Below are 22169 nucleotides of genomic sequence, written 5' to 3'. Positions count from 1 at the left end.
AGTCAGGGGACAAAGCAGGGAAGCTTTTGGCTAGATATATAAAGCAGGGAGAGTTTTTTCTACCATTCCCTCAGTGAAATTTTTACCTCGGCCATTGATATTAATAATTATTTTAAAGAATTCTATATTGATCTTTATAGCTCCACGTCTTCATCTACTTATGAAGATGTTAGAAATTTTATGGAACCATTAGAACTCCTTAAATTGACAACTGAGCAAAATTCTGAGATAACCTTGGAGAAGCTTGACGAGGTAATTAAGTCCTTACCTACAGGCAAGGCTCCCAGGCCAGACGGCTTTGCCGCAGAATTTTTAAGATCTTATGCTACAGACAGCTACTTGGCTCCACTTTTGTAGAAGTACAGAATCATTAAAGAATGGAAAGCTTCCCCCAACCATGACACAAGCCCGGATCAGTCTGATTCTTAAAACGGACAAAGATCCAAGCGAGTGTAAAAGTTACCATCCAATTTCCCTGATCCAGCTAAGATGTAAAAATGTTGTCAAAAATTTTGGCTAACCGATTAAGTAAAGTTATGACATCTCTTATACATATAGATCAAGTGGGGTTTATTCGGGGCCGTAGTTCTGATAACATTAGGCATTTCATCAATATCATGTGATCAGTAGCAAATGATCAGTCTCCGGTCCCTGCCATCTCACTTGACGCCGACAAGGCGTTTGATATGGTAGAATGGGATTATCTTTTTAAGATTTTGGAAATGTATGGGTTCAGGAGTACATTTATTGGTTGGATTAAGTTACTTTATAGACATCCTGTAGCGGCAGTACAAACGAATGGATTAATTTCAGATTATTTGACTCTGAATAGGGACACCGGCAGGGCTGCCCTCTTTCCCCATTATTGTTCTGTCTTTCTCTGGCACCATTAGCAGCCGCAATAAGAAAGGGGGATGATTTTCCAGGGGTAGTGGCGGGAGGTGTGGCACATACGCTTTTGCTTTACGCAGATGATATTTTATTATTCGTCTCCAACCCCACTAGATCTATGCCTTGCCTCCACAGAATGATCAAATCCCTAAATTTTTGGGATACAGAGTTAATTGGTCTAAATCCAATTCCATGTTTTCATGTGCTGTTTGTGTTGATTTGAGTGTGGAATCAATAAAAATTGTTAATGACAAAAAAATGCCAAGGCAGAGCTGAAGCGCCGATTGTCGTCTGATGGCCTCAGAGAATTGACCCGACTGAAATACACATATAATGCTATTTTGTCATGGAAGGTGGAATTTTGGCTATTCAGGCAAGGCAGTCATACTTTGAGTCAGCAGACAAAGCAGGGACACTTTTAGCTAGATATATAAAGCAGAGAGAATCTTTTTCTACCATTCCCTCAGTGAAATCTGCTGGTGGTGAAACATTTACCTCTGCCATTGATATTAATAATGCTTTTAAAGAATTCTATCTTGATCTTTATAGTTCCACATCTTTGTCCACCGATGAAGATATTAGAAACTTTGTGGAACCATTAGAACTCCCTAAGCTGATGGCTGAGCACAAAACTTCTCTTGATTCTGAGATAACCTTGGAGGAGCTTGGCGAGGTAATCAAGGTCTTGCCTACAGGCAAGGCTCCAGGGCCAGATGGCTTTGCCGCTGAGTTTTTTAGATCTTATGCTACAGAATTGGCTCCACTTTTGTTATACGTTGATACAGAATCATTAAGGAATGGAAAGCTTCCTCCAACCATGACACAAGCCTGGATCAGTCTGATTCTTAAAAAGGAGAAAGATCCAAGTGAGTGTAAGAGTTACCGTCCAATTTCCTTGATTCAGCTAGACGTTTAAATTTTGTCAAAAATTTTGGCTAACTGATTAAGTAATGACATCTCTTATACATACAGATCAGGTGGGTTCATTCAGGGCCGCAACTCTTCTGATAACATCAGGTATCTAATCAATATCATGATGTCAGTGGCGAATAATCAGACTCCGGTCGCTGCCAAATCACTTGACGCCGAAAAGGCGTTTGATATGGTAGAATGGGATTATCTTTTTAAGATTTTGGAAATATATGGGTTCAGGAAGACTTTTATTGGATGGATTAAGTTACTTTATAGACACCTGGTAGCGGCCGTACTAACAAATTGATTAATTTCAGATTATTTTACTCTGGGCAGGGGCACCCGGCAGGGTTGCCCTCTTTCCCCATTATTGTTCTGTCTTCCCCTGGAACCATTAGCAGCCACAATAAGAGGGTAAGATGATTTTCCAGGGGTGATGGCAGGAGGTATGGCACATAAGCTTTTGCTTTACGCAGATTATATTTTATTATTCGTCTCCGACCCCACTAGATCTATGCCTTGCCCCCACAGAATTATTAATTCCTTTTCTAAGTTCTTAGGATACAGAGTCAATTGGTCTAAATCCGAAGCTTTGGCTCTGACAGCATACTGCCCAGTAACAGCTTTTCAGCTGGGCGCTTTCCAGTGGCCCAAAGAGGGCATTAAATATTTGGGCATTTTATTCCCAGCAAATTTGTGTGATTTAGTTAGAGTTAATTCTGACCCCTTAATAAAAAGGTTTTCGAGTGATGTGGGCAGGTGGGCTTCATTACTTTTATCTATGATTGGGAAGGTTAATGTTATTAAAATGAATTGTATTCCAAAATTCAACTACCTGCTACAGTCTCTCCCTGTAGATGTCCCCCTCTCTTATTTCAAACAATTTGATAGCATAGTGACATCCTTCATTTGGAATGTTAAGTGTCCCAGATTACATTTCAATAAGTTACATAGGCCGGTTGACAAAGGTGGGCTCGGCCTACCCAAGATTTTGTTTTATTATTATGCATTTGGTCTCAGACATTTGGATCATTGGTCGCTTCCACCTGAGAGAGCCCCTCCCTGGTTTGGTATTCAACAGGAAGTTCTTGCCCCTATTTTGCCATTGCAAAGCCTTTCTATTAAACTAACCGGAGAAGTTAAGTCACACCCTGTTAAATCGCATTTGCACGCGGTATGGTCAAAAGTGTCCAGAGTGTTTAATTCAGACATTTATTTAAATGTTGCCTCGAGCATATGGCTAAACCCAAAATTATGTATTAATAAGTCCCCTTTCTGCTGGTCAGAGTGAATTGTGAGGGAGGTTAATATGCTCGGTGAACTATGTTGAGATCGTTTGAAAATATGGTCCAACATTTCAGGATTCCCAGATCTTAGTTCTTTAGGTATTTACAGCTGCGCCACCTGCTCTGTACTATTTTTAGGAGTAGCATACACCCCCCTAAAGGGGCAGATACTCTAGAAGTGGTGATTACTGCTTTTGGAAAAGGTCATGAGGCATCAGTGTATTACTCCCTGTTATTTCAGAGTCTGGGGATGGAGCTTCAACTTCTCTCAAGAGATTATGGGAGAGAGATTTAAACTTGGTATTGGAGGAGGGAGTGTGGGCTAGGATTCTAAAAAACGTCAAGAGATTCAAGGGTGCATCTGATGCAATTTAAGATTTTGCATCGATTATATTGGACACCCTCTAGATTGTATAGACTTGGTCTTAAAGACACACCCACCTGCTGGCGATGCAATTCAGAATTTGGTTGAGGGTTCAGAGATTTATGTGTGACGTATTGGACACACAATTTTCATTTTGCCCCAGACTCTGCATCTTAGGTGATGGGGCGGTCATTCATTTTGGGGATAGCCACATAAAAAGTTGGCAGACTAATTATTCTTAGGGGGTGGAAGATGGCTGGGCACCCTTGTTTCGGGAGTGGTGCGGGGAGATGGGTGAGGTGGCAGCATTTGAGGCGGCGATTTTTAGAAGGTTGGGAAAATGGGATTTGTTCAATAGGAAGTGGGGTGGATATTTGGCTTTTTTTGAGGGTTCTCAGAGAGGGGCAGTGGAGAGGGATTTTTAATTTGTAGTTTGATGTGTATGTGCATTCTTGTTTTTTGAAAGTATATATTTTTTTAGGTTTTTTCATTTTTAATTAAATGTTTATGTTATAATTGTAAGTGACCACTATAGTGCATGTTTGTGTCAGGTTGCGGGGGGGTGGGGGTTCGGGGGGAGGGGTTTAATTTATATAACTGATTCCGTATTTTATGTTGTGTTTGTCTTGTTGATGGAATCAATAAAAAACATTTAATAAATGGTTACTTTAAGCTTACAAACTTAAAAAACTAAAAACTTGAAACCTAGATTTATCTACAGCAATAGCAAAACATAGCAAGATACAATACAAATCAAATAAAAAAATAGTAAAATTTAGTAAATAAACTTAATGTCAAGAACATATAAATATAAAATAAATATAGCCTTTACTACAAGTCCAAAGGACACTGACCAAGTTTGTTTCTCATAATCTTATTATTATAGATGTCTATATAAACCTTTTATTTATTTATTTAATAGTGTATATATATATATATATATATATATATATATATATATATATATATATATATATATATATATATATATATATATATATTGAATGTATTGAATGATTTCATATGCTGGACAGTTGTTGGCTACTTTTCTTAAAAAAAAAAAAAAAAAAAAAAAAAAAAAATTATATATATATATATATATATATATATATATATATATATATATATATATATATATATATATATATATATATAAAATTTTTTATTTATTTTTTTATTTATTATTTTTTTAAGAAAAGTAGCCAACAACTGTCCAGCATATGAAATCATTCAATACTGTTTAAAAAGCATTCCAGGATGCACCTGAAGTTGAGTGTGCAGAGCAGGAATAGACAAAAGGCTACACTGAAGAAGTTAAAATATAAGATGTTTCTAATTTAATTTTTTTTGGTCACTGTATAATTTCCATACTTTTGTGTTACTTCTTAGTTTTGATGATGTTATACTCTAAAATCTAAAATGTGCAGTAGCAATGAATAAATAACAGGCAAGTGCTATCAAAATTTTCTAAAGAACTCTAGTCTTACACTGAGGGGCCGTTCACATTGAGCGCGTTTTTGTGTCTTTCCGCGCTGTTTTATAATTGATTTCAATGTAAACATGCGCTAGATGGACGTCTTTTGACGGCTTGTTCGCATTTTTAGACACCATGTCAAGTTAAAAAGAAGCTAAACTGTCGAGTTAAGACACCTACGTTTTGCTCTTTTGTGGTGCTGCGTGTAGTTTTAGTGCAACAATAATGCATTCCAGCATGTGAACGGCACCTAACATGATTTCAAACATTGTGCTGAAATTTCAAACAAATATTTTGAATAATAGCTAACATATAGGAATATGCAATTACACAAACACCGTCAACGCATGTCGCGCCAGCTTCTAGCAAAATGTTTTCAGATTAACATTTTTATTGGTTGCTCCTCAAGCATGACACATAACAAAAGCAAAACATTCATGAACAGAGTTAACCATTATCCCCATTAAACCCCATTATTTCCCTTCCCCCCTCCCAATCCACAACCCCACCCCGACCCCCAACAAACATCCCTGTGGCCAAGCCCAAGTACACACTCAGATAAAAAAATAAATAAATATATATAAGAAATAATAATAATAAACACACACATTTAAAACAATAAGTCCCTCTCCACTGTCCCTTCCCAAAAGCCCTCCAAAAATGCCAAATAGCTGCCCCACTTTTGTTCAAACAACTCCCAGTTGCCTAGCCTTCTATACGACACCTCCTCAAATGCCGCCACCCTGCCCATCTCTGTGCACCACTCCTGAAATGAGGGCTCTCCAGCCGACTTCCATCCCCTATGGATGACCTGTCTGCTGATCATAACACTGGCTAGGACCCAATTTTTTATGTACTTATCCCCTATATTAATGACCGCCCCATCGCCTAAAATAAAGAGTTTGGGGCAAAATGAAAATTGTGTCACACACAAATCTCTGAACCCTCAACCAAAATTCTTGTATCTTAACACATCCCCAAAAAACATGGGTTGTGTCCCCATCTTCTGATTGGCATCGCCAGCAGGTGGGTGTGTTTTTAAGACCAAGCCTATACAATCTAGAGGGGGTCCAATAGAATCGGTGTAAAATCTTAAATTGCATCTCTAGATGTAGACTTGATGTTTTTTAGAATCCTAGCCCACACTCCCTCCTCCAATACCAAGTTAAAATCTTTCTCCCGTAATCTCTTGAGAGAATCTCCATCCCCCAGACTCTGAATTAGCAGGGAGTAATACACTGATGCCTCATGACCTTTTCCAAAAGCAGTAATCACCACTCCCAGAGTATCTGCCGCTTTAGGGGGGTGTATGCTACTCCCAAAAATAGTACAAAGCAGGTGGCACAGCTGTAAATACCTGAAGAATTGAGACCTGGGAATCCCAAAATGTTGAACCATATTTTCAAAGGATCTTAACACTCCACTCTCATATAGGTCACCGAATGTATTAACCTCTTTCACAATCCACTCTGTCCAGCAGAAAGGGGACTTATTAATACATAATGTTGGGTTCAGCTATATGCTCAAGGCAACATTTAAATAAATGTCCTAATTAAACACTCTGGACACTTTTGTCCATACCGCGTGAAAATGCAAGATAACGGGGTGTAACTTAACTTCTCTGGTTAGTTAGATAGAAAGGCTTTGCAATGGCGAAATAGGGGAAAGAACTTCCTGTTCAATACAAAACCAGTGAGTGGCTCTCTCAGGTGGAAGCGACCAATGATCCAAATGTCTGAGACCGAATGTATAATAATAAAAAACAAAATCTTGGGTAGGCCTAGCCCACCTTTGACATTCGGCCTATGCAACTTACTGAAATGTAATCCAAGGATGTTTACCATTCCAAATGAAGGACTTCACTACCTACTATGCAATCAAATGGTTTGAAATAAGAGAGGGGGACATCTATAGGGAGAGATTGTTGTAGGTAGTTGAATTTTGGAATACAATTAATTTTAATAATATTAAAGAGCACCTATTATGGTTTTTAAATGTGCCTAATTTTGTATTAAAGGTCTCATACAATAGATTTACATGCATCCAAGGTCAAAAAACACATTAATTTGCTCATAATTTAAATTGCAGCATTACCTTTTTTTTTCCAGTGTCAAAAACAACTTGTTCAGTGATCCATTCTAAAGGATTCATTCTAAACTCCTCCTTTCAGAGAGCCTGCTCTGCTCTGATTGGTCAGATGTCCCAGTCTGTTGTGATTGGTCTACCGCTTAGTGTAGTGTTTGAGGGCGGGTCAAAGCTGTTCGCGAACAACCAATGAAGACCAGAGGCAGGTTTTTTGTTACCAAATTACGTAGGTTAGTACAGGACGTAAGTCTGGAATTACTAATGACTCGTTTCAGGTGTTCAGAATCGGTTCTTTCTTTTGGGAGTCAATAACTCCATTTGTCGTGCACTTTGATTTTTGAAAATTTGCAGACTTTTTTACATTCACAAACAGCTATATAACACACTATATGAAAGGTAATATTTGAAAAACCATAATAGGTGCTCTTTAACCTTCCCAATCATAGATAAATGCAATGAAACCCACCTGCCCACATCGCTCGAAAACCTTTTTATTAAAGGGTCAAAATTAACTCTAACTAAATCACACAAATTTGCTGGGAATAAAATGCCCAAATACTTAATGCCCTGTTTGGGCCACTGGAAGGCGCCCGGCTGTAAAGCCGTTACTGGGCAGTACGCTGTCAGAGCCAAAGCTTCGGATTTAGACCAATTAACTCTGTATCCTGAGAAATTAGAAAAGGAATTAATAATTCTGTGGAGGCAAGGCATAGATCTAGTAGGGTCGGAGATGAATAATAAAATATAATCTGCGTAAAGCAAAAGCTTATGTGCCACACCTCCTGCCACCACCCCTGGAAAATCATCCTCCTTTCTTATCGTGGCTGCTAATGGTTCCAGGGCAAGACAGAACAATAATGGGGAAAAAGGGCAACCCTGCCGGTGTCGTGGCAGATTCCCCAAAACAGCAATCGAACTGCAGTCGAGTCAAAGATTTCTCAGAGATGCAAAGTTCTGATTCCAAAAATAGACTTTTATTACAGAGTAACAAAGCTGAGGTGGTCCATGAGGCATAAAAAATTACACTTTAGAACATGCATATTTGATACAGTTTCTGTTCTCCTTATCTCTTTGGGCGTTGGCCTCTTCATCCAATAAAATCCTCTTATGCCCCCCTAGTTACGTCACCACCTTCTCCCTTCTAGCTGGTCATCCTGACCCAACTTGCTTCAATGGTGGCAAAAGCATGACTATTTCATTTTATATGCATAAAACACACTGTAACAGCCTAGCAACGCCTTAGTGACCACCCAGAACACTCTAGCAACCATTTAGCAATGCCTTAGCAACCACCCAGAACACCCTAGCAACCGCCTAGCAACACCCTAGCGTCCAAACACCCAAGCAACTGCTTAGCAACGCCCTAGCAACCACACAGAACACCCTAGCAAACGCCTAGCAATGCCCCAACGACCACCAGAACACCTTAGCAACTGCCTAGCAACCACCTAGCAATGTCATAGCGACCACCAAGAACACTTTAACAACTGCCTAGCAACCGCCTAGCGACCACCCTGAACACACTCTAGCAACAGCTTAGCAACACCTTAGCAACCACCCAGAACACTCTAGCAACCGCCTAGCAACACCCTAGTGACCACCCAGAACACCCCAGTAACGCATTAGCAACCACCCAGAACACCCTAGCAACCACCTAGCAATGCCATAGCAACCACCCAGAACACCCTGGCATCCGTCTAGCAACGCCCTAGCAACCACCCAGAACACCCTAGCAACTGCCTAGCAACACTACAGCGACCACCCAGAACACCCTAGCAACTGCCTAGCAATGCCCTAGAGACAACCCAGAATACCCTAGCAACACCTTAGCGATCTCCCAGAACACCCTAGCAACCACCTAACAACACCTTAGCGACCACACAGAACACCCTAGCAACCATCTAGCAACAACCTAGCAACGCCCTGGCGACCACCCAGAACACCTTAGCAGCTGCCTAGCAACGCCCTAGCGACCACGCTTCACTGACTGACAGTATAGCATAACCTACAATAGAGATGAAGTTATCAAATGTATTATGTGAAATATTTATTTTAGAGCTTGATTTGATTATCAAAACAGACAGTTTAAACAGTTTAAAATAATATTTAACTAGCGCTCATCGTTGCTGTACGACTTCAAACGCCGTGTATAATCTGTAGAATCTCACGAGATTGAAGAAAGATGGATCTCTTCTAGACACGACCCAGGTGGTCCACATGTGGTCACATGACACAAACTGAAGATGTCTGCGACAGAGGAGGACACGGAACTTAGAGACCTGCTGATCCAAAACTTGGAAAACAGTGGTGTTTTGAATAAAATCAAGGTATTTTTGTCTGCTTGTTTCGTAACGCGTTTTAAATTTTATGAGTCTGTAATCCGCCCTCTCATGTAGCGTGTTTAATTGGTTTTCTAAAATGAATGTTAGTTAGCATAGCATGATGGTGCTAATGTTGTTATGGATAACAAATGCACAACAGCCACTGTTGTGTCAACATTACGTTATAAAAGTGTCCTTTATATAATTTATTTTCCCACACAACAGTTAAGGTAAGACTTCTTCCTCTTAGACTTTTACAGTGTAATTGTTTAATTCAGTTGTACTAACGTTATGCGCATGTAGGTAACCAGCGAAGCAGGCTTTGTTGTAGTTAACCAGCCAAATTCTGTAGTCTGGATTTATCTTATTTTTTACCAAGCTGTGTGTGTGACTCACAGGTGTTGAGAGTAGATTATGGTTTAGTCACCTAAAACGATCAGGCCTTAATTGATCTAGCATGTGAACCTGTAATATAGCCTAGTGCTTTGTTGTGATTAACGATGAATGTCATTACCATTTTATGTACATTGGGGAATAACGGGATTACGTATTTAAAATACAAAATATAAGTAACTGTATTCCACTACAGTTACAATTTAAATAATTGGTATTTAGAATACAGTTACATTCAAAAAGTATTTTGATTACTGAAGAGATTACTTTGCATTTTATTGTCATTAGTTTCATTTAATATTTAGTCCTTTCAGATGGAAAACATTTATACATATAAATGATGTGATCGAAAGTGCATTTGAACAGCGGTGAAACACTTTCTTATGATGTGTTACATTCATACGAGCAGACAGAGAAGAAAGTTTGAAGTAAGTTTGGAGCACAAGAAATAGAAATAAACCTTGTGTAAATTGTCAACATTACGCTAAGATAAAATGCAGTTTCTAGCCATTTTACATGCACATGTTACCAGGCACGATCATATTTTTTTTTATCAAGAAAATTCAAGTTGGATCATATTTTTATTTTTTATTTTTTTTTTAGTAAGACCTTTGATATTACGGCAAAAATTGTATTCTTGATAATTTTTGTATTGTTTTCCTGTAAAAATATCTAAAAATCCTTAAAACAAGATCTGTTTGATTTATCTTGTTTTAGAAACAACACTGCAGAAGATATTTAGGTTTTTCAGAGAATGTATTTTTAACATGTGTAGATTGGCTTACTGTACTGGCAGAGTTTTTATAGTCAAAACAAGTGAAAAAATCTACCAGTGCTGTAGAAGTAATCCAAAGTATTTAAAATACGTTACTGAGCTTGAGTAATATTACGGAATACATTACAAATTACATTTTACAGCATGTAATCTGTAGTGGAATACATTTAAAAAGTAACCCTCCCAACCCTGTGTACATGTGGATATACAGTGGCACCAATAAGTTTTTGGACACTTGAGTCACACTTAAATATTTATGAATTTCAAAGAATAACCACAGGTGTACAAACTTAATTCACCCTGTGCTACAGTGCATCCGGAAAGTATTCACAGCGCTTCACTTTTTCCACATTTTGTTATGTTACAGCCTTATTCCAAAATTGATTAAATTCATTATTTTCCTCAGAATTCTACAAACAATACCCCATAATGACAATGTGAAAGTAGTTTGTTTGAAATCTTTGCAAATTTATTAAAAATAAAAAACGAAAAAAAAATCACATGTACAGAAGTATTCACAGCCTTTGCCATGACACTCAAAATTGAGCTCAGGTGCATCCTGTTTCCACTGATCATCCTTGAGATGTTTCTACAACTTGATTGGAGTCCACCTGTGGTAAATTCAGTTGATTTGACATGATTTGGAAAGGCACACACCTGTCTATATAAGGTCCCACAGTTAACAGTGCATGTCAGAGCACAAACCAAGCCATGAAGTCCAAGGAATTGTCTGTAGACCTCCGAGACAGGATTGTATCGAGGCACAGATCTGGGGAAGGGTACAGAAAAATGTCTGCAACATTGAAGGTCCCAATGAGCACAGTGGCCTCCATCATCCGTAAATGGAAGAAGTTTGGAACCACCAGGACTCTTCCTAGAGCTGGCCGCCCGGCCAAACTGAGTGATCAGGGGAGAAGGGCCTTAGTCAGGGAGGTGACCAAGAACCCAATGGTCACTCTGACAGAGCTCCAGCATATCTCTGTGGAGAGAGGAGAACCTTCCAGAAGAACAACCATCTCTGCAGCACTCCACCAATCAGGCCTGTATGGTAGAGTGGCCAGACGGAAGCCACTCCTCAGTAAAAGGCACATGACTGCCCACCTGGAGTTTGCCAAAAGGCACCTGAAGAACTCTCAGACCATGAGAAACAAAATTCTCTAGTCTGATGAAACAAAGATTGAACTCTTTGGCCTGAATGGCAAGCGTCATGTCTGGAGGAAACCAGGCACCGCTCATCACCTGGCCAAAACCATCCCTACAGTGAAGCATGGTGGTGGCAGCATCATGCTGTGGGGATTTTTTTCAGCGGCAGGAACTGAGAGACTAGTCATGATCGAGGGAAAGATGAATGCAGCAATGTACAGAGACATCCTTGATGAAAACCTGCTCCAGAGCGCTCTGGACCTCAGACTGGGGCGAAGGTTCATCTTCCAACAGGACAACGACCCTAAGCACACAGCCAAGATAACAAAGGAGTGGCTACAGGACAGCTCTGTGAATGTCCTTGAGTGGCCCAGCCAGAGCCCAGACTTGAACCCGATTGAACATCTCTGGAGAGATCTGAAAATGGCTGTGCACCGACGCTCCCCATCCAACCTGATGGAGCTTGAGAGGTCCTGCAAAGAAGAATGGGAGAAACTGCCCAAAAATAGGTGTGCCAAGTTTGTAGCATCATACTCAAAAAGACTTGAGGCTGTAATTGGTGCCAAAGGTGCTTCAACAAAGTATTGAGCAAAGGCTGTGAATACTTATGTACATGTGATTTCTTTTTTTTTCTTTTTAAAACATTTGCATAGGTTTCAAACAAACTTCTTTCATGTTGTCATTATGGGATATTTTTTGTAGAATTTTGAGGAAAATAATGAATTTAATCCATTTTGGAATAAGGCTGTAACATAACAAAATGTGGAAAAAGTGAAGCACTGTGAATACTTTCCGGATGCACTGTATATTGAAAGCATTACAACTGCACATTATTTGACATTTTACCTTGTGAATTTAATTGTTTTTTTTATACACTCATTTCAAATCAGATTATTGCAACATGCTTCAAAAAGACACAAATTGAAGACACAAGTTTAAAAGGTTAGTTCAACCAAAACTGAAAATTCTCTCATCATTTACTCTCCCTCAAACCATCTCAGATGTGTATAACTTTCTTCTGCAGAACACACAAAAAAAAGATTTTTAGATGAATATCTCACCTTTGTAGGTCAATTCAGTGAATGGTGGCCAGACCTTTGAAGCTCCAAAAGGCAGATAAAGGCAGCATTAAAGTAATCTATAAGACTCCCGTGGTTAAATCATTGCCATCTAAAGCAATTCATTCGGGTTTGGGTGAGAACAGACCAAATTGTAAGTTCTTTTCACTATAAATCTTGACAACAGTCTCCTTGGCGATCATGATTTCAAGCACGATTACACTTCCTATAGTGCCATCTAGTGCTCTGCGCATGCGTCAAGTACTAGGATGTGTAATTTAGCTTGAAATCATGATCGCTCTTAGAGACTGCAGTGGCAAGATGTGCAGTGAAAAAGGAGTTATATTTTGGTCTGTTCTCACACTAAACACTTTGGATCAAATCAGAAGAGTTTGATTAATGTAGTGGAGTTGAATGGATTACTTTAATGCTGCCTTTATCTGCTTATTGGAGCTTCAAAAGTCTGGCCACCATTCACTTGCATCAGCTACAGGGCTGAGATGTTCTTTTAAAAATCTTCGTTTGTGTTCTACAGGTGTGCATGACTTTCTTCACCAGAAAAATATCTTAGCTCAGTTGATCCTTAAAATACAAGTGTATGGTGATCAGATTTTTGAAGTTCGAAAAATCACAGACAGTCAGCATAAACTTCATTGACACAACTCCAGCGGTTAAATTAATGTCTTCTAAAGCCATACAATCCCTTTTGGTGCGAAAAAGATCAACATTTAAGTACTTTATAGCTAAAAATCATTGCTTCCGGTAAGCTTCACGAGAGTGCTGAGTTCACGTGTTCTCTCATGTGAGGTATTCGTGTGGGCATGTTACGGACATAATCTCACATCCTCCTCTCGGATGAGACATTCAGTATATGCAAGCAAATGCACTATTTTGAGCAAAGAAACAGATACAAATACAGATCTAAACCAAAACCAACAGAGCTTCTGTACAGCATTCTTCTTACTCCGTTGTAAACAGCACTGCTGTTCCGGGTGTGTCGCACATGTGTCAGTTCTCACGTGAACATGCCAACACGACTGTGTCACGTGCATACTGCTGCTGACCGGAAGCGATGATTTAAAAAGTGCTTAGGTATTGGTCTTTTTCACACCAAAAGTGATCGTATGGATGACATTTATGCTGACTTTCTGTTCTTTTTGGAGCTTCAAAAGTTGTACCAAAAAAAAAAGCATAAAACACAAAACTCAATATTTGTGTTGTTTGCTTAATTTGCTCAATGCAACTTCGATGCATTGCATAATTTTAAAGTTTTGTTAATAAATTCAGAAGGCTTACGCATCATGAATGTGAGACCAAACCTTGCGTTTCTTGAATTCAAGCAGATAACCTATAAAATGAAAATGTGAAGATCGAAACTAATAATAAAAGTGAAATTTTTAATATATTTTACATTTGCCTTTTTGAAAATTTTAATGTATTCATTATTTATTTTTATAGTTTTAACAGTGGTATTTGTAACAAGACCATAGTAAACACATGGAAGCATGGATCTTCACTACCATGGTTAGATGTAGCGTGATTTCTATAAAACAAACTGTGGCATTTTTGTAATTATAAATTGTAGATCTTCTCTAAACACATGTAAAAACAATAAATGCAAAATATAAATATTTATAAGTTGTAACAAAAATTATATATTCCCTCACTCCCCTAATGTAGCCTATGACAAAATTAATAGAGCTGAAGTAGTGATATGATAATATTTATTATCAATCTATTTCTGTCTAAAGTACAATTAGTGCTATATTGAATTCAAGTGTGGTGATGTAGAATTCTGTGGCGAATTCAAATGGTTTCCGCTTCTCGTGCCTTGCTTCTCACTGATTCTCGCAAAGCTGTGAGTTTAAGAGCTAGAGCTTTAAGAGCTTTACGCTTGCGCTGCTCTGTCCATTGAGCCGTATCAATCTACAGAGCCATACAGGTGCATTAGCTGAGGTTTGGCCTCCGCCTGTGTATTTGACGCTGCTAAACCAGATACTTCAGATGCGTTGCTAGACTTCAAAATCAGATTTGTACCGCGGTTCGTGCATACCAACCCGTATAATTGAGAACCAGCTGATATACTCCAAGTCTAGATAAACGTTTTAATGCAAAGAGGAACTTGACGATAGATTCGATTATTATTACTGATAAACGCCCCCCATTTGTAACCCCCTGGCATCCTTTGAACACCCCCGTTGAGAACCCCTGTAATAAGATAAGATATTTTTCTTCAAATGTGTTCTGGTGAAGAAAGACAGACATACATATCTGAGATATGAGGGTGAGTAAATAATGATAGTATATTTATTTTTGGGTGAACTAACCCTTTAAGTTTAGCAAGACGAATTTTCCCCCATTCATTCATTATACAGGTCTTCAGCTGTGCAGTTGTGGAGGACCTTTGTTGCCGTATTTTGCACTTCATAATGTGCCACACATTCTCAATTGGAGACAGGTCAGGACTGCAGGCAGGCCAATCTTGCCCCTGCACTCTTTGCTTACGCAGCCATGCACTTGTAATCCGAACATTATGTGGATTGGTGTTGTCCTGCTGGAAAAACACTTCTTAATGGGCTTGAAATCCGATCCCTCAGAAATTACTGCCTAAAAAACAGTCATTCATCTGTAATAGATACCATGCCATGGGCTCGGGAATACTTTGGTAAACCTTTGTCAGTCTACACCTTTCACCGCTGCATACACAGATGCAAGTTAAGGCTTTACTATGCAAACCAGAAGCCATACATCAACACTGTCCAGTAGCGCCACTGACTTCTCTGGGCTTGGTCTCATCTGAGATGGAAAGTAGAACAGTGGAATAGTGTTTTGTGGTCCGACAAGTCCACATTTCAAATAGTTTTTGGAAAAAACAGCCATTGTGTTCTAAGAGCCAAAGAGGAAAAGGACCATCCAAGCTATTATCAGCGTCACGTCCAAAAGCCATTGTCTGTCATGGACATGCACATCTGTGAGGGCACCATTAATGCAGAAAGATATGCTCAAATTTTGGATCAATATATGCTGCCATCCAGACACCGTTTTTTTCTATGGATGTCCCAGCATTTTCCAGCAGGACAACACAATACCACATACTACCTGGAATACAAGTGCATGGCTGTGTAAGCAGAGAGTGCAGGTGCCAGATTGGCCTGCCTGCGGTCCTGACCTGTCTCCAATTGAGAATGTATGTCGCATTATATAGTGTGCCATACAATGTGTGATACAGTCATTGTCTAATTGGAAATCTAACCAACAACATCTTGTGAAATGTTTGTTTGAAACTTGTGCATACATACAGAAAGTAGGCAGAAAGCACAAGCACCACATATACAATCCAATAAAACAGGACTTTACATTATAAACAAGGTACACAGAATTTATTACATAAACACAAGGTTGAAAATAAAGTAGACATTTTGGTCAATGAAAACAGAATATAAATTACAGTTTACACGAAATACAATATACACAAATTTGCACACTGATTTAGAAGTGAATTATGAATATGGTTTAATGGAAGATTACGGTATATTTTGTTTGTTTTGTTTACAGTTCTACAGTACATGTTTTTTGTCTTGGATGTTGTCTGCCTTATTGTCTATGACAGACATACACTTTTGGACATTGGTTCTGCAATTTTACACTGTAAACCAGACTTCAAATTCCTCAATGCCGACCTGCTGTTTACAAACACGCCAGCGGAGCCCTTTGTCTGGGCAGCCCGGCCGCGGAAACGCAAAAGGAAAAGGGGAAACAGAGCCGGCGTTCTCATCAGAGTAAGATGTCGTGCAAATCGACCCCCGCTACCCAGTATTCTACTGGCAAATGTTCAGTCTCTGGACAACAAACTCTGCGAGCTGAGAGCGCGGACCTCTTTCCAACAAGAGACGAGGGACTGCTGCATTATCTGAACCCACGGGGTTCTCCGTGCACCAAGCGGACAGAGCGAAAGACCTCTCAGGTAACAGCAGAGGTGGTGGTGGTGTATGTTTTATGATCAACAAATCCTGGTGTGATCAGAGGAACGTACATTCTATCAAGTCTTTCTGCTCTCCTGATCTGGAATTTCTCATGCTTCTGTGTCGACCATTCTGGCTACCGAGGGAATTCACAGTGGTCATTATCACAGCTGTGTACATCCCGCCACAAGCCGACACATACCGGGCATTCAAGGAACTGTATGGGATTATAAGCAAGCAGGAAATCGAGCACCCTGAGGCCGCATTCATTGTGACCGGGGACTTTAATAAAGCCAGTTTCAAATCAGTCGCACCAAAATACCACCAACACATTAGTTTTAACACGAGGGGACCGGGTTTTGGACCATTGCTACTCTTCCTTCCGGGATGGCTACAAATCCCTCCCCCGCCCACCATTTGGCAAATCGGACCACTCTTCCATTTTGCTTCTGCCCACTTACAGGCAGAAACTGAAACAGGAAGCACCCACCCTCAGAACGATCCAGTGCTGGTCGGACCAATCAGACTCTACGCAACAAGACTGTTTTGATCACGTGGACTGGGAGATGTTACGGTCCGCCTCTGATGACGACATTGAGCTTTACGCTGATAGCGTAACGTGTTTAATCAGAAAGTGCTTAGAGGACATCGTTCCGACCAAAACAATACGGATCTATCCAAACCAGAAACCTTGGATTAATAGCGATGTTCGCGCGGCACTTAATGTGCAGACCTCCGCTTTTAATTCCGGGAACGCGAAGGAGCATTAACAAGCCAGTTAAGCCCTCCGAAAACAGAACAGCAAAATGTCAGTACAGGAACAAGATTGAAGGACAGTTTAACACCACCAACACTAGAAGCATTTGGCAAGGAATTAATATCATCACGGACTTTAAAGGGAATAAAAACTCCGCTGTGAGGACCGCTGCCTCTCTCCCGGATGAGCTAAATACTTTTTATGCTCGTTTCAAGGGAAATAACACCGCCCTCGTGGAGAGAGCTCTCACGGCCGAAGCTATAGAGGTTAGTTCACTCTCCATCTCTGTAGCGGATGTAACACGATCCTTCCGACGGGTGAATATCAGCAAAGCCGCGGGTCCAGACGGCATTCCGGGCCGTGTCATCAGTGCGTGCGCGAACCAACTGGCTGGTGTTTTTACGGACATTTTCAACCTTTCCCTCTGTTTGTCTATAGTCCCCACATGCTTTAAAACGTCCACCGTTGTGCTTGTTCCAAAGCAATCCAAAATCACTTGCTTAAATGACTGGCATCCTGTTGCTCTGACCCCCATCATCAGCAAATGCTTTGAGAGACTAATCAGAGATTACATCTGCTCTGTGCTGCCTCCCTCACTGGACCCATTGCAGTTTGCTTACTGCAACAACCGCTCCACTGATGATGCCATTGCATCTACAATACACACTGCTCTCTCCTACCTGTGAACAAAGAACACTTATGTGAGAATGCTGTTTGTAGACTACAGCTCAGCATTCAACACCATAGTGCCCTCCAAGCTTGATGAGAAACTCCGGGCTCTGGGCTTAAACAGCTCGCTGTGCAGCTGGAACCTGGACTTCCTGTCAAGCAGACGCCAGGTGGTTAGAATGGGCAGCAACATCTCATCACTGACCCTCAACACTGGAGCCCCGCTGTGTTCTCAGCCCACACATGATTGTGTGGCAACACACAGCTCCAATGCCATCATTAAGTTTGCTGATGATACAACGGTGGTAGGTCTGATCACTGACAATGATGAAACAGCCTACAGGGAGGAGGTGCACACTCTGACACACTGGTGTCAGGAGCACAACCTCTCCCTCAATGTCAGTAAGACAAAGGAGCTTGTGGTGGACTTCAGGAGAAGAGATGGAGAACACAGTCCCATCACCATCAATGGAGCACCAGTGGAGAGAGTCAGCAGCTTCAAGCTCCTGGGTGTCCACATCACTGAGGAACTCACATGGTCCATCCACACTGAAGCCGTTGTGAAGAAGGCTCATCAGTGCCTCTTCTTCCTGAGACGGCTGAGGAAGTTTGGAATGAACCGCCACATCCTCACACGGTTCTACACCAGCACTGTAGAGAGCATCCTGACTGGCTGCATCTCCGCCTGGTACGGCAATAGCACTGCCCACAACCACAAAGCCCTGCGAAGGGTGGTGTGAACTGCCAGACACATCATCGGAGGTGAGCTTCCCTCCCTCCAGGACATATATACCAGGCGGTGTGTGAAAAAAGCTCGGAGGATCATCAGAGACTCCAGCCACCCGAGCCATGGGCTATTCTCACTGCTACCATCAGGCAGGCGGTATCGCAGCATCAGGACCCGCACCAGCCATGTACTCGACATGACAGCTTCTTCCCCCAAGCAATCAGACTTTTGAACTCTTGATCTCCCATGATCAATACATCAGCACTGCACTTTATTACTCTTATATCTCACACTTGACTGTCATAAATTATATTATTATTATATTATATTCTCTCTTAACTGACAGCCTGAATGTCAATACAGTACAATACAACCTACTGTACATGTTATATATACTATATATATACTTTTTTTTTTTATTGTATAATGTGCATTCTATATTGTGTGTATTGTATACTGTACATTGAATGTTATTATTTGTATATTGTGTTATGTGTAATTATGTGTATATTAGATTTTAAATTGTGTTGTGTTAATCTGAGTTTATTGTAAATTGGTATGTCTCATCACTGTCACGACTACTATGTTGCTCGGAACTGCACCCAAGAATTTCACACACTATTGCACTTGTGTATATGGTTGTGTGACAATAAAGTGATTTGATTTGATTTGATTTATATGATTTTGCAATAAAGGTAGGTTTCTCTGTTTTCCAGGCAGAGCTGCGTGCTGCTGTTTTTCTTGCCCTAGAGGAACAAGACAAAGTAGAGGTAATAATAAGTAGTTTTATTTTTCCTGCTATTATTTTTAAATTACATTTTGTTTTGTTTTATTGCATAAGTGTTCTTGTACTTCTGTGAGATTCTGTGTCATTAAGGTTTATTCTAAGATGTCATCTGTTTTGCATTAGAACAAAACCCCTCTTGTGAATGAAAACCTGAAAAAGTCCCTAAATACAAAGGATGGTAAGATGTGTGAAGATTAAAAAATTTTTGATTGTGTTTGTGAATTTTGCCTGGGCAAATTATGTTTTTTAAGTCACATGTCTCACTCTTTGCGCAGGACGCTTGGTAGCAGGTCTGATCACTGACTTCCTGCAGGTCTTCAATTTAGACTTCACCCTCGCTGTGTTTCAACCTGAAATTAACACGGTATGTAAGTGTTATCACATTGGTGTTATCGTAGTGGTGATTCAAAAAATAATTCACAGTCAAATGTTTCCCCCAGGATTTTGTGAGACTGTGGTGGGTTGAACTCTGACCAATGTAAATGTAAATTTTGTAAATTTTAAAGATAAATGCATCAACCTGATGTACTTTGAGAGCAATATTAAGAGGCTAGATCTATGAAGAACTTTGTGCTCTTGTAAACAATTTTGTGCTCAAGTAGTAATTTAATCATAAACACATTGGTTGTACAGATATGAATGGTGATGACACGGCAAGAAGTCTCACCCTCAAAGCATAAACGAGACAGAGTTTAACGCAGTTCACAAATGGTCAAAACACAAAATCAGCTAGAGCATACATTTGAGCCAGGGCTTGACATTAAGCATTGTCATGTGTTTGTGTCCGAATAAAAAATTTACTTGTCTGGAAAAAAGGAAATTTAAGTTACGTGCTCAGGTAACATGTCAAAGTTTATGTTGTATATTTTTCTAAAATTATGACCGATGGCCAACCTAATAGTGTACCCTCAATTCTCTGCGACAGAAATGAAAACTGCACTGGGTAGGGGAGGAGGTTATTGTCATATGATAATTATTTTATGTTACGTATGGTATTCAAATAAAAAAAAATCCTCCATCGCCACCATTAACAGTAGGGGTGCTCACACTTCTATGGAATGAGATCTACTTTATCATCATGTTATTGCAGCAAGATCTTCCATTTACAATAAAGGCTATACATTCTCACAATACCAAAATTTCAGTAGTCGGTAGTGAAATTTGATGATCCTCAATACCAGCTTTAATACCACAACAAATAATAACATTAATATGTTAATTATGGGAGAATGGTTTCAAGTTCTTAATTATTCAAGACTAGTAAACAGTCAGTAATAAAATAACAATGAAAAACAGCTATGAATAGAAATAAATTAGAAATAATAGAATAAATATATACAAATTAAGAAAATTCAGTGCTTTTTTTAACGGCTTTAATATTTTTGACAGCAGTATCAAAGTAAACATTCAGAATGAATTGCAACATACAGTAAAACTACTACTGGTCTTCACTGTATGATTATAATACATTAATACATTTTAAAGCTTGTTACGTCCTCAGCGCACTATATCTAGGGGTTTTAGAGGATTAACAGGATTGTGGTTTTAAGAGCCATGATCTATACCCTGCCCCAGCCCAACAGACAACAGAGTTATTAATAAACATTTATTTGGCACAGAAAAATGATTTGGATATGGATTTGGAAAACGGAAGTATTAAATAACATTTTAAATAGGAAGCATCAACTTCAGGAGGGGGAAAGGCCAAAACAGCAAACATAAGAGAGGTGTGCCTAACATGAGTAAAACCGTAACTAAACTGTTCAAAGGAAAACAACTTGACAACAGAAATGTACACTAACTCCCTGACTGGCCAAAAAAAGGAGAAAACCGTGTAATACAAACAGAAATGGCTCCCGTCTCCCTACAGCTTCCATAGAAAAGTTAAACATGAACAACTGAACAGTGTTTAAGCTGTGCAACAGGTTTAAACGTTGAAAAAAAATAGTAAATAAATGAAACAATAAAAGCCACGTTTAGACAACAACAAGCTTAAAAGTTGGAGTCACCATCATCAGTAGTTAAAGTAATAATAACTGTGAAAGCTCCGACTAAGCTTTCCAGCTACTCAATCAACAGCGTAGTACAATATAACACTCTATAAAGTACAACATACTGAGCTGGTACAGGACTAAGAACACCACTCTGGAGTACTCTTTGAAGGAAAGGTTCTCACTCTCTGTGAGTTTCCCCTCTGCTTTTAAGCTGCCTCCCTCCTGATTATTGAGCAGGCTCAGCTAGGAACAATCAGCTACCTGCTGGAGAGAGTGTGGGAGGAGCAAAAGAGGGAGAAAACACAGGGAAAATGCACACCACAGTAACTCAAATCACAATTCTTAGACAATATCCACAACTAGTGACAGTGACAACTATACACAATAACAACAATAAAAATAAATACGTCCCTGGACGTAACAAGCTACTAAAGTTATTCAGTCAAGTGCAGTGATTGTTTTCTTGTTATGGTTCATTGATTATTATAATGACACACTAGAGAGCAGCAGGTCTATTAGCTGACATTTATACTTACAAGTCCGACATTTTAATACAAATCCACTTTTTTCA

The 22169-nt window shown here is 39.7% G+C and overlaps 1 protein-coding gene across 8 annotated transcripts in view; it reads left to right on the top strand.

Annotated features, from left to right (window-relative positions):
• The first annotated feature begins 9230 nt into the window (after window positions 1–9230).
• The window catches only part of LOC127415761 (centrosomal protein 43-like), a 31727-nt gene continuing 18788 nt past the window's right edge, over window positions 9231–22169 (top strand). For all 8 annotated transcript variants that reach the window (XR_007892990.1, XM_051654645.1, XM_051654641.1 and 5 more), the window contains exons 1-4: window positions 9231–9339; window positions 19534–19587; window positions 19728–19782; window positions 19880–19968. Coding sequence is in view for 7 of the 8 variants with exons in the window: in XM_051654645.1 (XP_051510605.1) it covers window positions 9256–9339; window positions 19534–19587; window positions 19728–19782; window positions 19880–19968 (282 nt within the window). In the remaining variant the exon portion in view is untranslated. The remainder of the gene's footprint in view (window positions 9340–19533; window positions 19588–19727; window positions 19783–19879; window positions 19969–22169) is intronic.

This window comes from Myxocyprinus asiaticus, chromosome 25 (assembly GCF_019703515.2).
Source record: "Myxocyprinus asiaticus isolate MX2 ecotype Aquarium Trade chromosome 25, UBuf_Myxa_2, whole genome shotgun sequence".
NCBI classification, from domain to species: domain Eukaryota; kingdom Metazoa; phylum Chordata; class Actinopteri; order Cypriniformes; family Catostomidae; genus Myxocyprinus; species Myxocyprinus asiaticus.
This window is presented reverse-complemented; position numbering and strand designations above follow the sequence as displayed.